At 35.1% G+C, this 20,214-nt stretch overlaps 2 protein-coding genes across 2 annotated transcripts; one reads left to right on the forward strand and one right to left on the reverse strand.

Moving 5' to 3' along the window:
* Positions 1-4,929: 4,929 nt before the first annotated feature.
* LOC108998504 (leucine-rich repeat receptor protein kinase EMS1-like) lies at positions 4,930-9,110 on the forward strand. Its single transcript, XM_018975065.2, has one exon. The coding sequence runs from the start codon at positions 5,016-5,018 to the stop codon at positions 8,901-8,903; it is 3,888 nt and encodes a 1,295-aa protein (XP_018830610.2). The 5' UTR covers positions 4,930-5,015; the 3' UTR covers positions 8,904-9,110.
* A 6,853-nt stretch (positions 9,111-15,963) lies between these two features.
* On the reverse strand, positions 15,964-17,649 carry LOC108998591 (heat stress transcription factor B-2b-like). The gene is made up of 2 exons (XM_018975172.2): positions 17,072-17,649; positions 15,964-16,971 (listed from the first exon to the last, which is right to left on the reverse strand). The coding sequence occupies exons 1-2, from the start codon at positions 17,315-17,317 to the stop codon at positions 16,315-16,317; spliced, it is 903 nt and encodes a 300-aa protein (XP_018830717.1). The 5' UTR covers positions 17,318-17,649; the 3' UTR covers positions 15,964-16,314.
* Positions 17,650-20,214: the final 2,565 nt, after the last annotated feature.

Here is a 20,214-nt window from a genome sequence, read left to right on the forward strand (position 1 = left end):
TACAATTACTGGGGAATAACTATTCTCATACGAATTATGCTTTACAAAAACAAAAGAAAACAAAATGCCGAGAGCATTTGATCATTATATGATATATACGGCTTAATTGTATGCAAGCCAGAAATGAAATGCGGGCCCGTTAATATGTGAGCCAAGCCCGTAAGTAGATGCCTAGATAGCAGACCGATAGTTGTGCTTCGAGTGATTTATCTTTGATTTATGCGTTTGGGCCATCAAGGCCCAATGATTCATTTTTCTATATTCTGTTTTACTCCAAACCAACACACAAGCTTCCCCCCCCTCCCATAGTCTCGCTGATAACAGTGCTTAGCAACTTTCAGGTAGATTTTACTGCACTTTTTGCGTTATGTGCCTAAGGGATCGTTATGGTGCACGGAAAGGCGTCGATAATCTTTGAATTAGGAATAAAGAACCCTGGAGAAAAATCCCATGCTGCTGGGAATTAGAGCTTCCGGGTATCATCATAATCAGGTAATTTTTGGAACGGAGATTTGTACTGTACGTCCCCTAGTCTACTGCTTAGGATATTAATACTCTGTTTCCTTTCTCTGGTTTGCTGTAGTTTACCTCTAGTTCGTGTGATGGTTCATTTTTTACATGTAGTAGTACCATATTAGGCAGTGCAAAGATTACTTGATTTATGTCTGGGAAATGAAATGTCCCAAACAAAACCCATATCTTAATTTGAATGAAGTGGTTGGTTGCTGCTGTGTTGTATAACTATGCATGTTTTGTTGGTCATGATGTCTTGTGAGTTGTTGTAAATTAGGTGAACAACAGAAGCAAATGACAAGAGTTGGAATCCAAAACTATTTACGAAAACTTAGATTGAGAGGGAAAAAAGAAGAAGAAAGGGCTGCACTTGACCCGAGGAATCTTGATATATATCAAGAAATAAACATATATCACTTACATAATTATGTTTTAAAATAAATAAAAATTTAATAAAAATATTTTATAAAAATAACTTCATTTTATAAAAATACTTTCATTCTAAAACAATGCAGTGTATCAATGATGTACCACACACTCAATTGAAGTGCCAGTTTTCTGGTTGAATTTTAAAGATGTCATAAGATTCTTACAAAGAGAGGGACTCTGAGTCTGAAAAGCAGAATATTTTGGGTCAGTTACTTTAGTCACGCAAAGTCATATCGCTATCCTTCTCAATCTTCCATTCTTTGTTTTTTCTTTTCCCACTGCTTCAAGAATCCCATCATTAATTCGGTACAACTCCAAAGACCCGTAGTGTTTGTCCCTCCATTTGGTTATATTTCATGTAAGAACTCGTTTCAAATATTTTTTTTTTGCATCCAATTAATATTGAGAAATATTACAAATAAAGCGGGGGGGCCCTTCCCAACCATGGCTGGGCCGTGGAGTGATTTGCCAAATCAAGGCCTCAACAGTAAGTAGGTAGGGGACAGGTATGGAAATGGATGCTCTGAGGTCTACCATGTTACCATGGCTTGGTTGGGTTGGATCGGATCGTGCGCATAAGATGTTTGATTTAATGTTTCCTGGTACAATATTTCTATCTGCATAATACCATCTCAACCACCGCAACATGCTCGGTTATGAGCCTAAGATCATCGTGCTTGGGTAAGGCAAATGCAGGTCCTACCTTTCGGCCCCCTCCCCCAAAAAAGCTCTTTCCACCCAACCAAAAATAAATACCGGCCCCCCTCAACATCCCCTCAACCAAAAATAACTCCTTTGGCTAAGCAAATTATTTTTTGTTTTATTTATTTATTTATTTATTTTTAAATTTTCCGTCGTTTTTACTGGGGCTTTTAATGCATAACAAGCTAATAATGTACTGCGTAATTGAACAATATCTGTCACTGTGTATTTGGGGGGACCACCTAGCAGCCCTTCTTGGTTCATTCATTTGTCATTAATAACTACAGGTCAGCAATAGGTAAATATATATATATGGTATATTTTTCTATATTTTTCTTTACTTGTACACTACAGCAGACTAATAGATACTTATTCCATATTGAATTTAAAATAAATTTTAATATTAAATATAATGTCTTTGCGTGTGGAAAATGTTCGGATAAAAAATAGCTGCCACAGGCATACGTCCGAGGTCCCGTAGCCGTAGGGTTATTCTTCTTACGTCCCATCCATTCTCAATGACGAAACAACCCCGCATTAATCCTACATTCACACTCGTTTGAATTATGAGATTTGACGAGATAAATTGAAATGATTTATAAATATTAATAAAATTTATGATTTGAAATTTGTAAATAATAATAAATAATAATAAAATAAGTTAATTTTTTTATAAATAGTAATGAATTAAAAAAAGTTACAAGTCTCACATTTAAATAAGTATCGAATTGAAAAATTTATGAATCTCACGTATAAAGAAGTTTTAAATTAAGATAAATTTAATAATTAAATCTAAAATTTTATCAAATATTGCCTTCCTTTATTTAAAAAATAAATATTATTATTTATAAATTATTCATTGTACTTTACTATTATTTTTATTATCATTCACACGTCTTAGTTATGTTTAGGTAGCAAAATATTTACAAATATTTTGTAAATAATAATAATAAAGTATTAAAAAATATTAAAAAATAAGTAAAAAATTATAATAAAATAACAAATAATAATGATGTATTCTGAGCAATACTCAAACTAGATTAATATAAACTTTAAGTCTAATTTATATTTGGAGATGAGATGATATGAGTTGAGATTAAAGTTAAAAAATTGAATAAAATATTGTTAAAATATATTTTTTAATATTATTTTTATTTTAAAATTTAAATTATTTATTTTATTTTATATAATATAAAAATATAAAAAAATTATAATGATAAGCGTAGGAATTTTTAATAACTTCTCTCCTTTGGCTTGCCCAAAAACTTATCTCCTTTGGCTTGCTGCTACTTTCTGTCAGTTCTCGGGAGCCACCTGGCCCCCTGGGGCTCAAAGCCTCAAAATCTGTATTTTTTGGATTCTGATCGTACATCATAGGAACCTCCTGGGACAGAATAATATTTGCACGATGGAACCTAATCAGCTGAAGGAGGGAGGGCCGGGTCCCCCCCGTTCTTACGGGTATGGTGGATAGAAATTTTGGATTTTGTTCAAGGCAATCTAGACGTGCTCTTTCTTTCCCAATTCCCATAAACAATGTCTCCACCTTTTTTTTTTTTTTTCTTTTCTTTTGGGTGGATCAAACTGATCATATCATTCTAAAGAATAAATTAATAGATTGTAGTGTGTAAATTATATAGAACTGCTCTTTTTTCAAAATGACAGTTTTTTTTTAGTTCCAAATGAGAGTTAAACATGTAACTGTATACAATAAAAAAAAAATACTTTCTTTGTCTTAAATATCACTCATGTATCACAATTAAGATGATTTCAGAAATTAATAATTAAAATAAAATATCAAAATCACTTAAAATGCAGGATAAAGGATTTAAGAGAAGAGTTTCATTGCTCTCCATTTTTGTTTCTACTACGTACCATATGCCCAATACATTTATCTCAATTCTTTTCAATTCATTTCATCTTATTATTATAATTTTTTTAAAATCTCACACAAAATAAAATAAATAATTTAATTTTTATAAATTTTAAAATAAAAATTATATTAAAAATATATATTTTAATAATATTTTATTTAATTTTTAATTTTAATTTTAACTCATTTTATCTATAAAAACAAATGAGGCCGAGGGCACTCATTTTCATAAATACCTCTAAAGATTAGCTAGTGGAAAAACAGGATTCTTGTCTCTTGATAAAGCACCCATTTTCAGAACTAAACTAAAGAAGTCATTTTTGTGGCAATCAATGGTAGCTCTTTTTCTTTATCTTTTTCCTTGCAAGATAATCTCATAATTTGTCTGATCTTAAAGATTTCATTATGCCAGAATCTCTACAGTCTGGACTGTACCTTTGTACATGCTCAGCATAGAGAGTCCTTTATCTTCCTTATAATTTACTCAAGGACAGTCACGCAACTCACATTGAACATCTGAAACTGAAAGCATGGTTTTGTTTCACTCTTTCAGTTTCAACCCTCCATCATGTTGAATTGTTTTTGTGAGCCGAATGATTTCGGGCCACATGAGAATCCTAAAAACTTTTAATATCATATAGCAGATGAGGAGAGGGAATGCAATGTATAAAATATGCAGTAGGCCCTTTAAACAAATGGGAAAGATCACTAACCCAACAGTGCATTGGGATTTTAACACAAAATCTAGGTTGGCACGAACGAAAAAGATAGAAAATTTGGTGACTTCTCCACCGTAGATTTTTCGTACTTTGATGGGACAAGATTCTTCTTTACCATATTAAATCATCCTAAAGCATTAAGAATCAACTTATAATAGAACAGCATAACAAGCTGATGGGGGCAGTAATAGAGTGCCTAGATCCTACTCAACCTTGCAACTATAACCATGCAAGGTGCAGGAATCACTCATATATAAAAAGCGACCAGAGTAATCTTGAACGCACGAACAAAAAGAAAAAGATCAAAGTGAAAGAGAGACAAAAGCCACAGATATCCAACCAAAAAAAAAAAAAGATAAAGATGGACAAAAGTCGGGTTGTCTGCTTTAAGCCAATCCAATCCAATCCAAGCCAAGCTAAGCCAAGTTGGAGGATTCCTAATTAGGTGAGCGATGTGAATTGTCACGTTTCCAATGGGATCTTGGTGTTGTTAAAAGGATAAATAGCAAAGCCTGAGGGGTTTTTCTTGCAAAACCAAGTCCAAAATTGCCGTTACAATTTCTCACTGACACGTGAGCTACGTGCCCTCTTCTGACACATGTAACTTCTTTTGGCTTTTGGCGCAGTATCTTCGCCCCCTTGTGTTTGTGTATATGGGGAGGCTATTGGCTATGGCTTTCATTTTTCAAGCTTTCCCACCACCTCAATCCCTCCCACTCTTTGACGGACTTTTGCCTTTAAGCTTCTTCATTTCTCTCTTTCTCTTGCTGGTAAGAGTAATGGCTTTCAAGCTTCAATTGTTCATTGTCTTTGTACTCCATTTATTTCTTTTGGCCATTTCAGACCGCAATGCGGAAAACCCAGAAAGAAAAGCTCTCCTGGCCTTCAAAAGCTCACTTGAAGACCCACATGTTCTATCTCAATGGAACTCATCAACCCCACTCTGCAACTGGGTCGGTGTCTCCTGCCACCTTGGCCGAGTCACCCAACTCGACCTCTCAACTCGGTCCCTCAAAGGCCCATTCTCTCTCTCTCTATTCTCTCTTTCCGGCCTCATTTCTCTCGACCTCTCCACCAACTCCCTCTACGGCCAAATACCATCTGAAATATCCAATCTTCAAAGCCTGAAGGAGCTCTCTCTGAGCGGCAACCAGCTGTCCGGGGGGATCCCGGTTCAACTCACTGCGCTAACTCAGCTGCAAATCCTTAAACTCGGAGCCAACTCTCTCGCTGGTAAAATCCCAGAGCAGCTCGGAGAACTAACTCAGCTTCGAACTCTAGAACTTTCGGCCAACGCACTCACTGGCAACTTGCCGGCCCAGATCGGGAACTTGACCTGGCTACAGTTCTTGGACCTTGGAAACAACCTCCTCTCAGGTTCTCTCCCGCAAACACTTTTCCCAAAGCTCAAGTCATTAAGTTCCTTGGACATATCAAACAATTCATTTTCTGGCACAATCCCACCTGAAATTGGTTACTTGAAGAACCTAACTGATCTTTATATTGGCATTAACAAGTTTTCTGGTCAGTTTCCTAAAGAAATTGGCGAGCTACGAAAGCTCGAAAACTTTTTTTCACCGTCCTGTTTCATAACGGGTCCATTGCCTGAGGAGTTTTCAAAGTTAGAGTCACTGAGCAAACTTGACCTTTCATACAACCCATTAAGGTGTTCAATCCCAAAGGCTTTTGGGAAGTTGCAGAATTTGAGTATTTTGAATCTTGTCTATGCTGAGCTCAATGGGTCGGTCCCGGCCGAGCTTGGAAACTGTAGGAACTTGAAAACTTTGATGCTTTCGTTTAATTCGTTGTCCGGGTCATTGCCAGAGGAACTCTCTGAGATCCTCATGTTGTCATTTTCTGCTGAAAAGAATGAGCTTTCGGGGCCGCTGCCTTCTTGGCTTGGAAAGTGGCAAATGGTGGACTCTCTTTTGCTTTCAAGCAATCGGTTTTCCGGGAAAATACCGTCCGAGATTGGGAATTGCTCCATGCTTAGCCACCTTAGTTTGAGCAATAACTTTTTGACGGGTTCCATACCAGAGGAGTTGTGCAATGCCGCGTCTCTTGCGGAGATTGATCTTGATAGTAATTTCCTGTCCGGGACGATTCAGAACACGTTTTTAAAGTGCAGGAATCTTACCCAGTTGGTTTTGGTGAATAATCAGATCGTTGGTACGATACCAGCGTACCTTTCTGAGCTTCCGCTGATGGTGCTCGACCTTGACTCAAATAACTTTACGGGTACAATACCTGCGAGTCTATGGAATTCGATGAGTTTGATGGAATTCTCTGCTGGGAATAATCTGCTAATGGGTTCTCTTCCTATGGAGATTGGCAATGCAGTTGCTTTGCAAAGGCTTGTTCTTAGTAATAATCAGTTGACAGGCAATATTCCAAACGCGATTGGAAATCTCACTGCCCTTTCTGTTCTAAATTTAAATTCGAATCTTCTGGAAGGGATTATTCCAACCGAGCTTGGTGACTGCAACGCACTCACCACATTGGACCTTGGAAACAACCTTCTCTATGGCTTTATTCCGGAGAAACTAGCCGGCCTGGCTCAGTTACAATGCCTTGTCCTTTCTCATAATAATCTATCTGGGTCCATTCCTTCAAAGCCATCATTGTATTTTCATCAGGCCACAATGCCTGATTTGAGTTTTGTTCAACACCATGGTGTGTTTGATCTGTCCTTCAATCAGTTGTCTGGTCCAATACCTGAAGAATTGGGGAACTGTGTGGTGGTGGTGGATCTTTTAATGAGTAACAACATGCTTTCTGGAGGAATTCCGAGCTCCCTCTCTCACTTAATAAATCTTACAACCTTGGATTTGTCAGGGAATTTGCTAACTGGCTCTATTCCACCAGAGTTTGGCAATTCCCTCAAGCTTCAAGGATTGTATCTTGGAAATAACGAGCTCACAGGCACAATCCCTGGAAGCTTAGGTCGTTTGAGTAGTTTGGTGAAGCTAAATTTGACTGGTAATAAGTTATCCGGTTCACTTCCAATGAGTTTGGGGAACTTAAAAGAGCTGACCCACTTAGATTTGAGCTCTAACAAGCTCGATGGTGTGCTTCCTGCATCTTTATCAAGCATGCTGAACCTTGTGGGTCTTTATGTTCAAAAGAACAGGTTTTCTGGTCAGCTTGATGAGCTCTTCTCCATTTCCATGTCCTGGAAGATTGAAACTATGAATATGAGTGATAATTTCTTTGGTGGCGAGTTGCCACGATCTTTGGGCAATTTGTCCTACTTGACACATTTGGATCTTCATGGAAATTTGTTTGCTGGAGATATTCCGCCAGACCTTGGGAACCTGATGCAGCTCGAGTATTTTGATCTTTCAAGGAATAGGCTTTCTGGACATATACCAGAGAAAATATGCGGCCTGATCAACCTGTTTTTCCTGAATTTAGATGAAAATAGATTGGAGGGGCCTATACCCAGAAGTGGGATTTGCCTGAATCTATCAAGAATTTCACTTGCCGGGAACAAAAATCTGTGTGGGAAAATTATGGGTTTAGACTGCCAGATTAGAAGCTTCGAGAAATCAGCACTGTTAAATGCTTGGGGACTTGCTGGGATTGTGGTAGCGGTTTCACTTATCATTGTTACTGTAGCTTTTGCTCTGCGGAGATGGACTACTGGGAACTGCAGGCGGAATGATCCTGAGGAGATAGAGGAAAGCAAACTAAACAGTTTTGAAGATCATAATCTTTATTTCTTAAGCAGCAGCAGATCAAAGGAACCTTTGAGCATCAATGTAGCCATGTTTGAGCAGCCTCTTCTGAAACTAACCTTGGTTGATGTTCTTGAAGCCACTAACAATTTCTGCAAGACAAACATAATTGGAGATGGAGGTTTCGGAACTGTATACAAAGCAACCTTGCCAAATGGAAAAACAGTTGCAGTTAAGAAGCTGAGCGAAGCTAAAACACAGGGTCATCGAGAATTTATGGCTGAAATGGAAACTTTGGGGAAGGTTAAGCACCAAAATCTCGTCCCATTGCTTGGGTACTGCTCCTTCGGTGAGGAGAAGCTCCTTGTGTATGAGTATATGGTCAATGGGAGCTTGGATCTCTGGCTGAGAAATCGAACAGGGGCCCTTGAAGTCCTTGACTGGGATAAACGCATCAAGATTGCAACTGGTGCTGCACGTGGGCTCGCTTTTCTTCATCATGGGTTTGTCCCCCACATAATTCACAGAGATATTAAAGCCAGCAACATCTTACTCAATGAAGACTTTGAACCAAAGGTTGCAGACTTTGGGCTGGCAAGATTAATCAGTGCTTGTGAGACTCATGTTTCCACTGATATTGCGGGAACATTTGGCTATATTCCTCCGGAGTACGGGCAGAGTGGAAGGTCCACCTCAAGGGGAGATGTTTACAGTTTTGGTGTGATTTTACTTGAACTGGCGACCGGGAAAGAGCCCACTGGACCTGATTTTAAAGAGATTGAAGGCGGGAATCTGGTTGGTTGGGTGTTTCAGAAGATCAATAGGAGGCAGACTGTTGATGTTCTCGATCCTACAGTTCTCAATGCTGATTCAAAGCAGAAGATGCTTCAGATGCTGCAGATTGCTTGTATATGCGTGTCTGACATTCCTGCTAATAGGCCTACCATGCTTCAAGTACTGAAGTTGCTGAAAGCGATCAAAGAAGAGTAGATGTAGAGTTCTTTCTCACAATAATACTATCAACTAATCAGGGGAAGTTATGATCTTGATTTGGGAGAGTTTCAGTTTAGTAACGTAATTGCAATTTAGCTTTTCAAACATGATTGCGAGTTAAATGATATCTCATGTAAAAAGGTTTACATATTTATTCAGTGTTAATCATTGCTTGTCATGTTTGCGGCACAAAAAAGGGCATGAAAGTCGCGTTATGCTTAGGGCCTATTTGATGTGCATCCGCGGTTCTTTTTTTTGTTTTGTTATTTCGGCAAACGATTACGACCCCATCTATGCATCTTTCCTTTTAACGCCATGCCCACCCTGCATGCGTGCCTATTACTGTACCATTAGAGCACCTTATGACAGTGACTCAAGCATGGACCATGGTCTTCAAAATGAGAAAATTCAGTTGCTTGCTGCCAGCCATGGTGATTGGTGCCGATGCCCGAAAATATCCATAGCCTGAAGTTATTGAAGCAATTGTCAAGGAAGCACTTATTTAAAGCTTTTTCTTTTAAAGGTGATCCTTTGAGAGTCTTGGAGGATTATTCGTATTTACAATGGAGGTCCTTGAAGACCATGGACAAAGACAGTCCTCAACTGGTTATTTAATTTTTTTTGGAGAAATCTTTTGTTTATTTGAGTGTCTTAACTACTGTTATCTTCTTCGTTGCATTTTCATTGATAGATTAAAACAGTTTTAATAAAATTGAATGTTTTGCATAAGAAAACAGAGAGAATAATAATAAATGCAGAGAAGAAAGTTGAAGAGAATTTGCTTTTTGTATTGATATGTTTGCTTGCTTTTTACAATCTACAGAACTTCCTATTTATAGTATTTACATGCATGAATAAAAGAATTTGATTCTCTAACTACTTGTACAGAAAATCTCTAACAGAATGACAGCTCATTTATTCTAGAATCATCCTTGTTTTGCTGTTGTCCCTTTGCTGAGTTGTGGGAAATTGTGGCTGAGGTGGAATGTTATGATGGCAGCTTCTGTGTTTGTTCTAGCATCCACCTGCAAGATAGAGAGTGGATGTCAATGACTCCCATCTTGAGCAACAAAGAATAAAACAAAGGAGAATGAAGTGCTTTGGTGAGAATGTCAGGCAGTTGGGAGTGTGATAGTGTGTATGCAGTGGAGATCAGACCCTCTTGAATTTTATCCCGAATTAGATGACAATCTAAATCAATGCGTTTGGTCCTCTCATGAAAAAGAGATTGGAGGCAATGTGTAAAGCAAATTTGCTATCACAGTGAAGGGTAGCTGATTGAGGATGGGGAATTGTGAGATCAACAAGCAAGTATTTTAACCAAACAAGCTCACATGATGCAGTAGCCATGGATCTATATTCTAGTTTAGCAGAGCTTCAAGAGATGGTGGTTTGCTTCTTGCATTTCTATGATATAAGTGACTTCTAAGAAAGACACAATATCCAGTAGTTGACCTTCTTGTGTCAGGGCATGAAGCCCAATCCGAGTCACAGTAGGAAGTAAGTTGATAAGTAGAAGATGAAGGAAGAAATAATCTTTGGTCAGGTGACTTTTTAACATAATATAAAATTTTATAAGCTGCTTGAAGATGTGGAGGTGTACTCATGTATTGGCTGAGCAGATTAACTGAGAAGGATAGGTCAGCCCGTGTGATGGTTAAGTAGTCTTCTGAATTCAGAGGGATCATGTAGCAACTGACCTTCATCTTTGCTAAATTTGAGGTTTGGATCCATAGGAATTAAACTTGGCTTGCAACCAAGTAAACCAACATCATGCAAAATGTCCAAGACATATTTTCTTTGGCATAGTTGAATGCTAGTTGAATCTCGCGCTATTTCCAAACTAAGGAAGTACTTAAGAGTCCCAAGGTCTTTTATTTTGAATTGTGAATCCAGAAATGCTTTGAGAGCAGAAATTTCGTGATGATCATTTGATGCTACAATTAAATCATCAACATACACAAATAATGCTACAAAAGATTTATCAGTTCCTTTTGTAAAAAAGCTATAATCAGTTCGGAACTAAGTAAAACCAAAATGGAGCAATGAAGAGGAGAATTTAGCATACCATTGTTAAGAGGCCTGTTTAAGGCCATACATACAAACTCTTTCTTAACTTGCAAACTTTGTTGTGTCCTTGAACTAAATAACCAAGAGGTATTTTCATATATACTTTTTTCTTCCAATTCGCCATATAGAAAGACGTTATTAACATCAAATTGTTGTAGAAACCACCATTTGATAGTAGAAACAGCAAGCAATGTCTTGAATGTTACAAGTTTGGCAACGGGGGAGAATGTTTAATGGTAATCAAGCCCTTCTTCTTGGGTGTAATCCTTGGCAACAAAACGTGCCTTGTGTCTCTCAATTGTCCCATCTATGTTGTATTTGATTTGATAAACCCATTTTGAACCAATAGCTTTTTTTCCAATAGGCAGATCAATGACATCCCATGTTTTGTTCAATTCTAAAGCAACAATCTCATTGTCCATGGCTTTGCGCCAGTCTAAGCTTTTTACAGCTTGTGCATAGGTGCTTGGTTCAGTGTGGTTAAGAATAGAAGTAGCAAAAACAACAATCTCATTGTCATTTTCTTGATTCGTAATGAGCGACGAATAGTGCGTGCTCATGAATGGTAATTATCAGCAGTGAGAAGATGATTGGTAAGTAGAGTCACAGGTCCATCATTTGGATTAAGAAAGTATGTGCTAAAGGGATCTTTAGGGTTTTTGTTGGTTAGAGGAGGAGGAGGCGGTGGGGTATTGGTGTCTGAAGCCATTATGGCTCTGATACCATAACAGTTTTAATAAAACTGAATGTTTTGCATAAGAAAACAGAGAGAACAAAAATAAATGCAGAGAAGAAAGTTGCAGAGAATTTGTTTTTCTTATTGATATGTTTGCTTGTTTTTTACAATCTACAGAACTTCCTATTTATAGTATTTACATGCATGAATAAAAGAATCTGATTCTCTAACTAATTGTACAGAAAATTTCTAACAGAATGATAGCTCATTTATTTTAGAATCATCATTGTTTTGCTTATGTCCCTTTGATGAGCTGTGGGAAATTGTGGCTGAGGTGGAATGTTGTGATGGCAGCTTCTATGTTGGTTCTAACAGATTATGCAAAATTTACAATAATTAATAAGCTTTACTGTGATCACACGGATTGGTTTGTTTACACAAAACTAATCTATTTTATCTCATCTCATATAATCATTATAACTTTTTCAAACTCCCACACAAAATATAATAAACAATTTAACTTTTTTAAATCTCATAACAAAAATAATATTAAAAATTTATATTATAATAATATTTTATTTAACTTTCAACAAAATATATCATCTCATCTCATCTTAACTATGTAACCAAACGAGGCGTGTTTTTGCCTGATCACAATTACCTCAACTTTTGCCTGTGTTCATGAACAGTAACAAATAATGTAAGATCTACATTTTGTCCTTTTGCATTCAGAACCTAACATAGGTTTGGGAGGTAAAATGATAATTTTATGTTTTATTTGAAAATTTAAAATATTATATTTTAATATTATTATTATTTTGAGATATGAAAAAATTGAATTATTTATTACATTTTATATAAAAATTTAAAAAATATGTAATGATAAGATAAATTGGCTAAGAATTTTCCAAATGCCGTTTTCTTGCCAAGTTTTGGCGTATGAAGCAATTTTCCCTTTCCCTAAAAGACTCGGTATTTGTGATATTTTATTCCTAACCACCATCTCTCATCGCCAAATTATTTATAGAGTGTATAAATGTCGTATAATTATTTTAAAAAAAAATAAAATTTATTATTAAAAAAATATTTTTTTAATATATATTTTATATTTATTAATTTTTTCAAATAAATTATTCAATTCTTACGTACACCACAACTATAAATAAAACTAATAGTAATAGGGGCAAGGTCCAATACCTTTCAGCCCTGCACGAGAAAAAGTCTTTATCCCAAGTTGATATCAGAGCTGAGCATCCCTGTCCCTCTCTCAAATGTAGCGTTTGTCGTTTGGTTATTAATTTTCTGATCCATTTTTTTTATATATATAATTCGTAGAGAGATAAATACATTCTATGTATTCCACAATAGTTAATGTTAAGTTCAACAATGTCAGCATTCTAATTTAATACTATGAGATTCATATATTTGTCTTTATCTCTTTGCATTGTAAACGGTGCGATGAAAATTTTGATTATTAAAAAGAAAGAATTAAGAAAATAAAGATTGTTTCCTTTGTTTTTTTTTAAAAATTTTTCCCTTGTTTCTGAAGAAAGGAAAGAAGGCAAGAAAATAAGGGTGTTGATTAGGCATAAGATATCCTTTTAGAGCATTCTCATTGGATTAGCTAAAAGTTAAATCTAATGAAAATTTAGCTATTAGGTAGATAAATTGCTCACATTGAATTAGTTATATTCCAAATATTTGGAATATAGCTACAGTAATATCCAAACTAATGTCTAAATTTGGAAGACATTATTCATTCATCAAATCTTTTTTATATTATTTCTTTCTCTTTCCTTTTAATATTAATTATTTCTCTCTCCATTTTAAATGACAATTGAAAAAATATAATTAGAATACAATTACAAATTAATATATAATATTATAAATAGTAAAATATGAAAAAATAAAATAAATTCATAATTAAAAAATTAAAAAATTTTCAAAATTATTAATTACTCATTACTATATAATGAATAAATAGATAATTCAATTTGGAGATTTGATGTGAATAGTCAAAATTAAATTCATCTTATATTATTTTATTTTCATATAATAAAAAAATGGCTATTCCAATGTAGAAATTTATATAAATGGAATAGCTAAAAGTTAAATTCATCTTATATTTATAAAAAATATATTTTAATTTAGCTATTCCAATGAGAGTGCTATTAAGGAGCTGAGTGACGTGATACATGCGGAAATGAATGAGGAAGATGTTAGCATGAATGCGAAGAAAAAGACTCTGCACCTGCAACAGTACTATCTATGTCAGCGAGTAATCCGAAAGTTGCTTTCATGTTGCATGACGGGACCAACCAAGCTTCCTTTTTCCTTTTCCTTTTCTCTTTGTTTTTCTTTGACAAAATCAAATAGTAAGTCACAGTCGACTAATTAGACTTTTATTATATGGCTACCTACGGAGTAACAGATGTAGTCTTTTTTTTTTTTTTTTTCCAGCGGCATCAACGAAATCCCCTCTCAATTAGGGTATCAAATTGTGTTAACGGGTCGTATTTATGTCGTATCAAGATATATATATATTACACTTAATGGGTCGACACGAACACGATCTGTTAAGGATTTCGTGTCAAAATTTTAAACCCGAACACGATACTATAAAATAACAGTTTGACACGACACGACCCGTTATGATCCGTTAATGAATAAGAAATAAATTGACACGACGCGACACAATCCAACCCGTTCCGTTTCAATCCATTTACGTTAATGAGTTGAACAGACACGATATGACACAACACGACACGTTTGACTTAATTGATTTTATATAAATATATAAATATAAATAATATCTATATAAAATAAAAAATTAACTACAAGTCTAAAATTACAATCTAAACAAATATGATCCACACAATTTATATTAATATTTATTATTAAAATTATATTTCAAATATAATAAACAAAACATATAATATAAATATATTAATGCTACAATCTCAAATATAATAAAAAATTAAAATCAAATAGTAAATCACAGTCGACTAATTAGACTTTCATTATATGTCTACTTACGGAGTAACAGATGTAGTCTTTTTTTTCGTTTTTTTTTTTTTTTTTTTTTTTTCAGCTGCATCAACGAAATCCACTCCCAATGAATCTGGACAACCAACAACGTAGCTATATATTCAAATTTCAAAGTGAAGGATCAAAAGCTGTCGCCAACGTTACCGTATGAAAAAGGAGAAACAGTTATTGACATAATTTTACATTATTTTATAATTTAACATACTACATAAAATATTTTGAGTTTTTTTTTTTTATAATTAAAGTATTTTTTTATAAAAATTATTTCTTATATTTAATTATTATTTCAATGACATCAAATGGTTGATTGATAAGTTTTTAAAAATTAATATTTTCTTAGTTGTTTACTATCGCATGAAATAACAAGGTTTATAAGGCCTGACATAATCATCATTTTTTACAATACTTAGTTGTAGAAGTCGTTAAGGTCTGATTTGTTTTTAGAAAACTTTTCAATTTATTTTATCTAATAATTACACATTTTTTTTAAATTTTTATATAAAATAAAATAAATAATTCAATTTTTTTAAATTTTAAAATAAAAATAATATTAAAAATATATATTCTAACAATATTTTATTTAATTTTTAATTTTAATCTCAAAATATTTCATGTCATCTCTAAAACTAAACGAGACATCAATCACAAATATCTAATTGATCAAAAGATTTTACCATATTGACCTTCAATACACCTTCAATACTAGAGTCACAAATAAATTATATAAAATTATTTCTAAAAATTAAAGTAATTTTATCCAATTCATTAGATTTACTTTACTATAAAAAAGACATTATAATTTTAAGAATAACATCAAATCAAATTAATTTATAAAATTATTTAATATAATATCTCTGTGACTATAATATTTTCCTATTTACTATATATAAGCGCATTATTATTAAAAATAAATATTGGTAATCAAAATTTTTAACAATATATTAGTAACTTATAAAGATTTCATTATTCCTTTAAAATTGCATAACATATTACTCCGATTCTAATTCTTTTTTCTACAACTTGATAAATACCTCCAACCAACCCAATTGCCACAATTTTAATTAACAATAAAACCATACACTTAAAAAAGCATTAGATAGATAGCAATTATATTAACCGCATATAAAACTAATTTTACTTAACATAGCAAGCCTAGGATTTCTATTCTTTCTTGGATAATACAATATATATTTTCTTCAAGATTTATCGTCCCTATAATAACAAAATATATATATATATATATAGTATATGTTTTACAATTAATTATGTCAAATATTTAATTAAAAACCGCTTATAATGAGTACAACAACGTGTATTTGTAGAACAACACTCTTAAAATAGATTATCAGTTGGGCTTTCGGGGCAATAATAACTAAAATAACAGGGGATAAATTAAAGCATTATTTCCATTTTGAATTAAAAAAAAAAAAAGGGGCAAAAAACAAACTCTTAAAAGAGTGGAGCAGAAAAGTTCTAAGAAACTTCTTGAAATGGGTCCCATTGGGTTGACAACGCACGTGATCCATTTCGTCACATGCCTGTTCCGTAGAGACTCGGATCCAGTGCTTCACCGCTAATCCAAGCTAACAACTCCCAACCTCCATCAACCACTAATCAATTACACACGCTCTGATTGTTACGATTATCCCAGTGGCAGTGCTTTCTCCACGTTGACTTTCGATCATCAGCATCGTTCTGACAATCAAGCGGCTCTGATTTCGCCACCCCGGCTCCAGGCTGCTGAAGCCTCAACTCCGTCTCGTGCTCAGCCGCTGCACCGTCGCCTTCCCTCGCTCTCTTCCTACCGATCGCCACGCCGAAAAGCCTTGCGCTCGTCTCAGCCTCCGTAAACCCCTCGCCGGCGAAACGTTTAGCCGGCAACAAATCGAGCTGTTTTTCAGCACTCTCTGATGGGTTATTATTCGCGAAGTTCGACATCAGAGCGAAGATATTGTTGCAGAGCGATTTCACTTCCGCCAACTCTTTGCTCAGCTGCACGTTCTCTTTCCTCAGCCTCTCGTTCTCGTCTATGAGATCAGCAGGTGCCGTTGTCGACGAGGAGTTCGTGGACATCCCTTGATCTTCTCCGGAATTTGACGGCGATGTTAACGGCTTCGAGGTCGGAACTGCAGCTATCGTTAACGGCGCCGGAGCTGCGACAGCAGGTGATGTAATCTTTCGGCGCTGAATTTCGCGCAGAAGCTGCTTCTCACCACGGCGAAAGCATTCGTTTGAGAATTCCCACCGATCAGGAACTACTTTTCTAAATCCCTACGAAAAAAGGAAAAAAAAAACTGAAAAAAACTGAAAAAAAAAAAAAAAACAAGATTTATAATAGAGAGAAAGAGAGAGAGAGAGAGAGAGAGAGTACATAGGTGTTGAGCTGGCGGACGAAACTGGAGAAATTGTTGTGCTTGAAATATTTAGGGAGCAAGTCTTTGGCGAAAACGGTCGGGTTCCAGACGATGAAGGTGGATCCGTCATTGTTCCATGAGATGACATCGTTTATGGTGTGATCGTCGACCAGCTGATACGTTTTGGTCAAGAACGGCGTGGGTAGAGATCTCTGAGAGTCGCCGCTGGTAGACTCACCGTTTTGCTCCACCGGCAGAGCCATATGAAAGCCACCTAATTAGAGAAGACAAAACTAAAAACCTAAAAAAAAAAAAAAAAGAAACTTTGAAACGAAATAGAGAATGTTTTTAGCCGGAGACTATGGAGAGAGAGGGTCTGGTTCTAGAAAGTTCGAAGAGGTAGGTTTTAATGGTGAGAGGAGATGAGCATAGGAGAGAAGCAACGATGAAACCGAAGGAAGAAGAATGAGAGAGAGACAGAGGGAGAGCGAAAAGAGAGGAAAGAACGAGAAGCTACTAGGCTACGTCTTATCTCGGGAAGCTTCCTTCCGTGGGAGGCCTTCTCTTTACCCGTATTCTGTGCGTGTGGGTGTGCGACTGCGGCACTTGGTGGGTCTGACTGAATGCGCTATATTTACCTTCTCCTTAATACTAAAAGGATAAAGGATTCTCAAAATAAAAAATAAAATACTAAAAGGATAAAGATTATATACTAAGGTTGCGTTTGGATGTTAAAGTGAGTTGAGTTGAGATGATAAAATATTGTTAGAATATTATTTTTTAATATTATTATTATTTTAAAATTTAAAAAAGTTGAATTATTTATTATATTTTATGTTGGAATTTGAATGAGTTGTAATGATGAGTTGAGAGATGTTTGTCATCCAAACGAAGCCTTAAAATGAATACTTCTCTTAAAATATTATCTGCAGTTTAAGACTAACATTTTCTTACTCTCATTTTTTATTTATTTTTATTCTTCGAATTAGACTCGTTATTAAAATTTATGCTAATAAAAACGAACAGATTAAGTTGCATTATCGTCAGTAAAACATGCGCCAAATATCATATTTAGTTAGGTATTCGGTGCCAAATGATATATATGCACAACGTTTATTTCTCTTTTCCACTTTTCTTTATTTTGAATTTTTACACAAAACTAATAAAATTATTAGAAGTGTAATAGTTATAATTTTTTTTTATAAAATTAAATTTATAAATTAACGTGACTGTATATATTAAATTTATTTTATAATAAAAATAATTTTAGACATTGAAAAAAGAATGATTAAAAAAAATGATGAAGACCAATTTGAGGTAAATAAAGGTTGGCCGACACATAGTGGCATGGTTATTCTGTTTATATAGTAATAGGAAGGACATGAATAATAATGGTGGGACAACGATTGGTACGTACGTCTGTGGTTTTTTGTGTTTATTTTCAACAGCTCATGCATGCGGCCACTGCCGAGCGAATACAGTGATTCGTAAGTACTTTTTAACAACTAATTGACAAATCTAGATTTGTTTTGTTAAAGTTATTCTCAAATATTAAAGTTCATTCTCGGGGGCCAGTTATTATATAATATATATGAAAAATTCTATTTGCACCAGGGAGGTGTACCTCTACGTACACGGGCCTCCACGTGGATGCCAGAAATACTGTGTTTCATTTGCAGCCCTCAACTGATAGACCCTCCTCCGTCTTCGTCATAGACACCCAACAATAAACGAGCCACTGCAAGTGTTGGTGAGGTACGAAGAGTCTAAAATCAAGACTAACGAAACGAAATCAACAGAGCTTCAGACGAAGATGATTGAACTCGCGAATGATCCATGAAAGAACGCTTCGGTCCCCAATCTTCACCTCGCACTGTTCAAACCTCCAAGCTTCCCACGACCGTGCTGCCAGACGAAAGACGAAGGGACTAAAACAGAGCATACCCACACTCCACACGAGCGCCTCCTCCTTCATTCCACACGTAATCGAATCCACAGTCTTCGAACTTTCCAGAATTAACCACATCGTAGCTCCGATTTTGGTCCGGATCTCTGCCAAGGCCAATGGATCCCCCACATGCAACAACGCCCTTGCCGAGGGTCCCTCTTGCATATTCGTTGGCCCTATCGAGATCACCACCCAAGAAACCCTAGAAGCTCCTTATCGTCAAGTAGGATAAGGTGGTTCTCTTGATTTCTTAGTAACTTAATTTTTTTGATTACTGACTCTGGTTGTGTTTGGTTGCCAAGAAAATGTTAAGGAAATGAATTTCAATCTTTTGATATAATTAGCGATTTATTTGGTTCATGATTCCTCATACCTACTAATGTTATTTGCAATTTAACTCTTGCGATTTTCATGTTTTTTGTGGTTCTTGGTTTCACTGTGAAGCTCAAATGCTGAATTTGCCTATAGTTGGTTTCTGAGAGCGCAAAAACAATGAAGACCGATGTACAGTAAAAACGGTGCGTTTCGCTGTTGTACGCCTCCGTAGACTTCAACTCTTAATTTTTTTTTAAAATAATATAAAATTGCGGTGATTCCGCAACGGGTACCCGAAGGCGGGTACCTGTAGCAGAATTGAATATATATATATATTATATACAGGAATAGCGTTTTCGTATATTTCTTTTTCTTTTCCTTATAAATACTTTGTTCTTTTTGGTTTCTATCTCAAGTTTTTTCTAAGAAAATACTTAATACCCCATTCGTAATTTGTGTTCTTGTCAATCTAAGTTGCGCTGCATATGCTTGCTTGTTTCTCCCCAACTCCTAACCCAATATACATAATATCTACGGAGAAGACTCTCTTATGTTCCTACTTTTTCTTTCTTTTTAGGTCCAAATTTTGGGCTACTTTCCCGTAAACTTTTCCCTACCTCGAGGAAAATCCTCTATTCATGCTTTTAGATTAATGGCCGTGACTAGCCCTCTATTATTCTTAGAAAATTTTATTATTATTTTTTATTTTTTATTATTTATTTATTATTATTATTTATTATTATTTTTTTATTATTTTTTTATTATTATTCATAAAATATTTAAAAATATCTGAAATTATCTCACTGCTCAAACACAACCTTAAACTTACCAGTTGGTCCAAGCTTGTAGCATGTAGGTTTGTCATTACTTTTGCAGCCTATATTGAAAAAAAGATGG

The sequence above is a fragment of the Juglans regia genome, chromosome 1 (genome assembly GCF_001411555.2).
Source record: "Juglans regia cultivar Chandler chromosome 1, Walnut 2.0, whole genome shotgun sequence".
Lineage (NCBI taxonomy): Eukaryota > Viridiplantae > Streptophyta > Magnoliopsida > Fagales > Juglandaceae > Juglans > Juglans regia.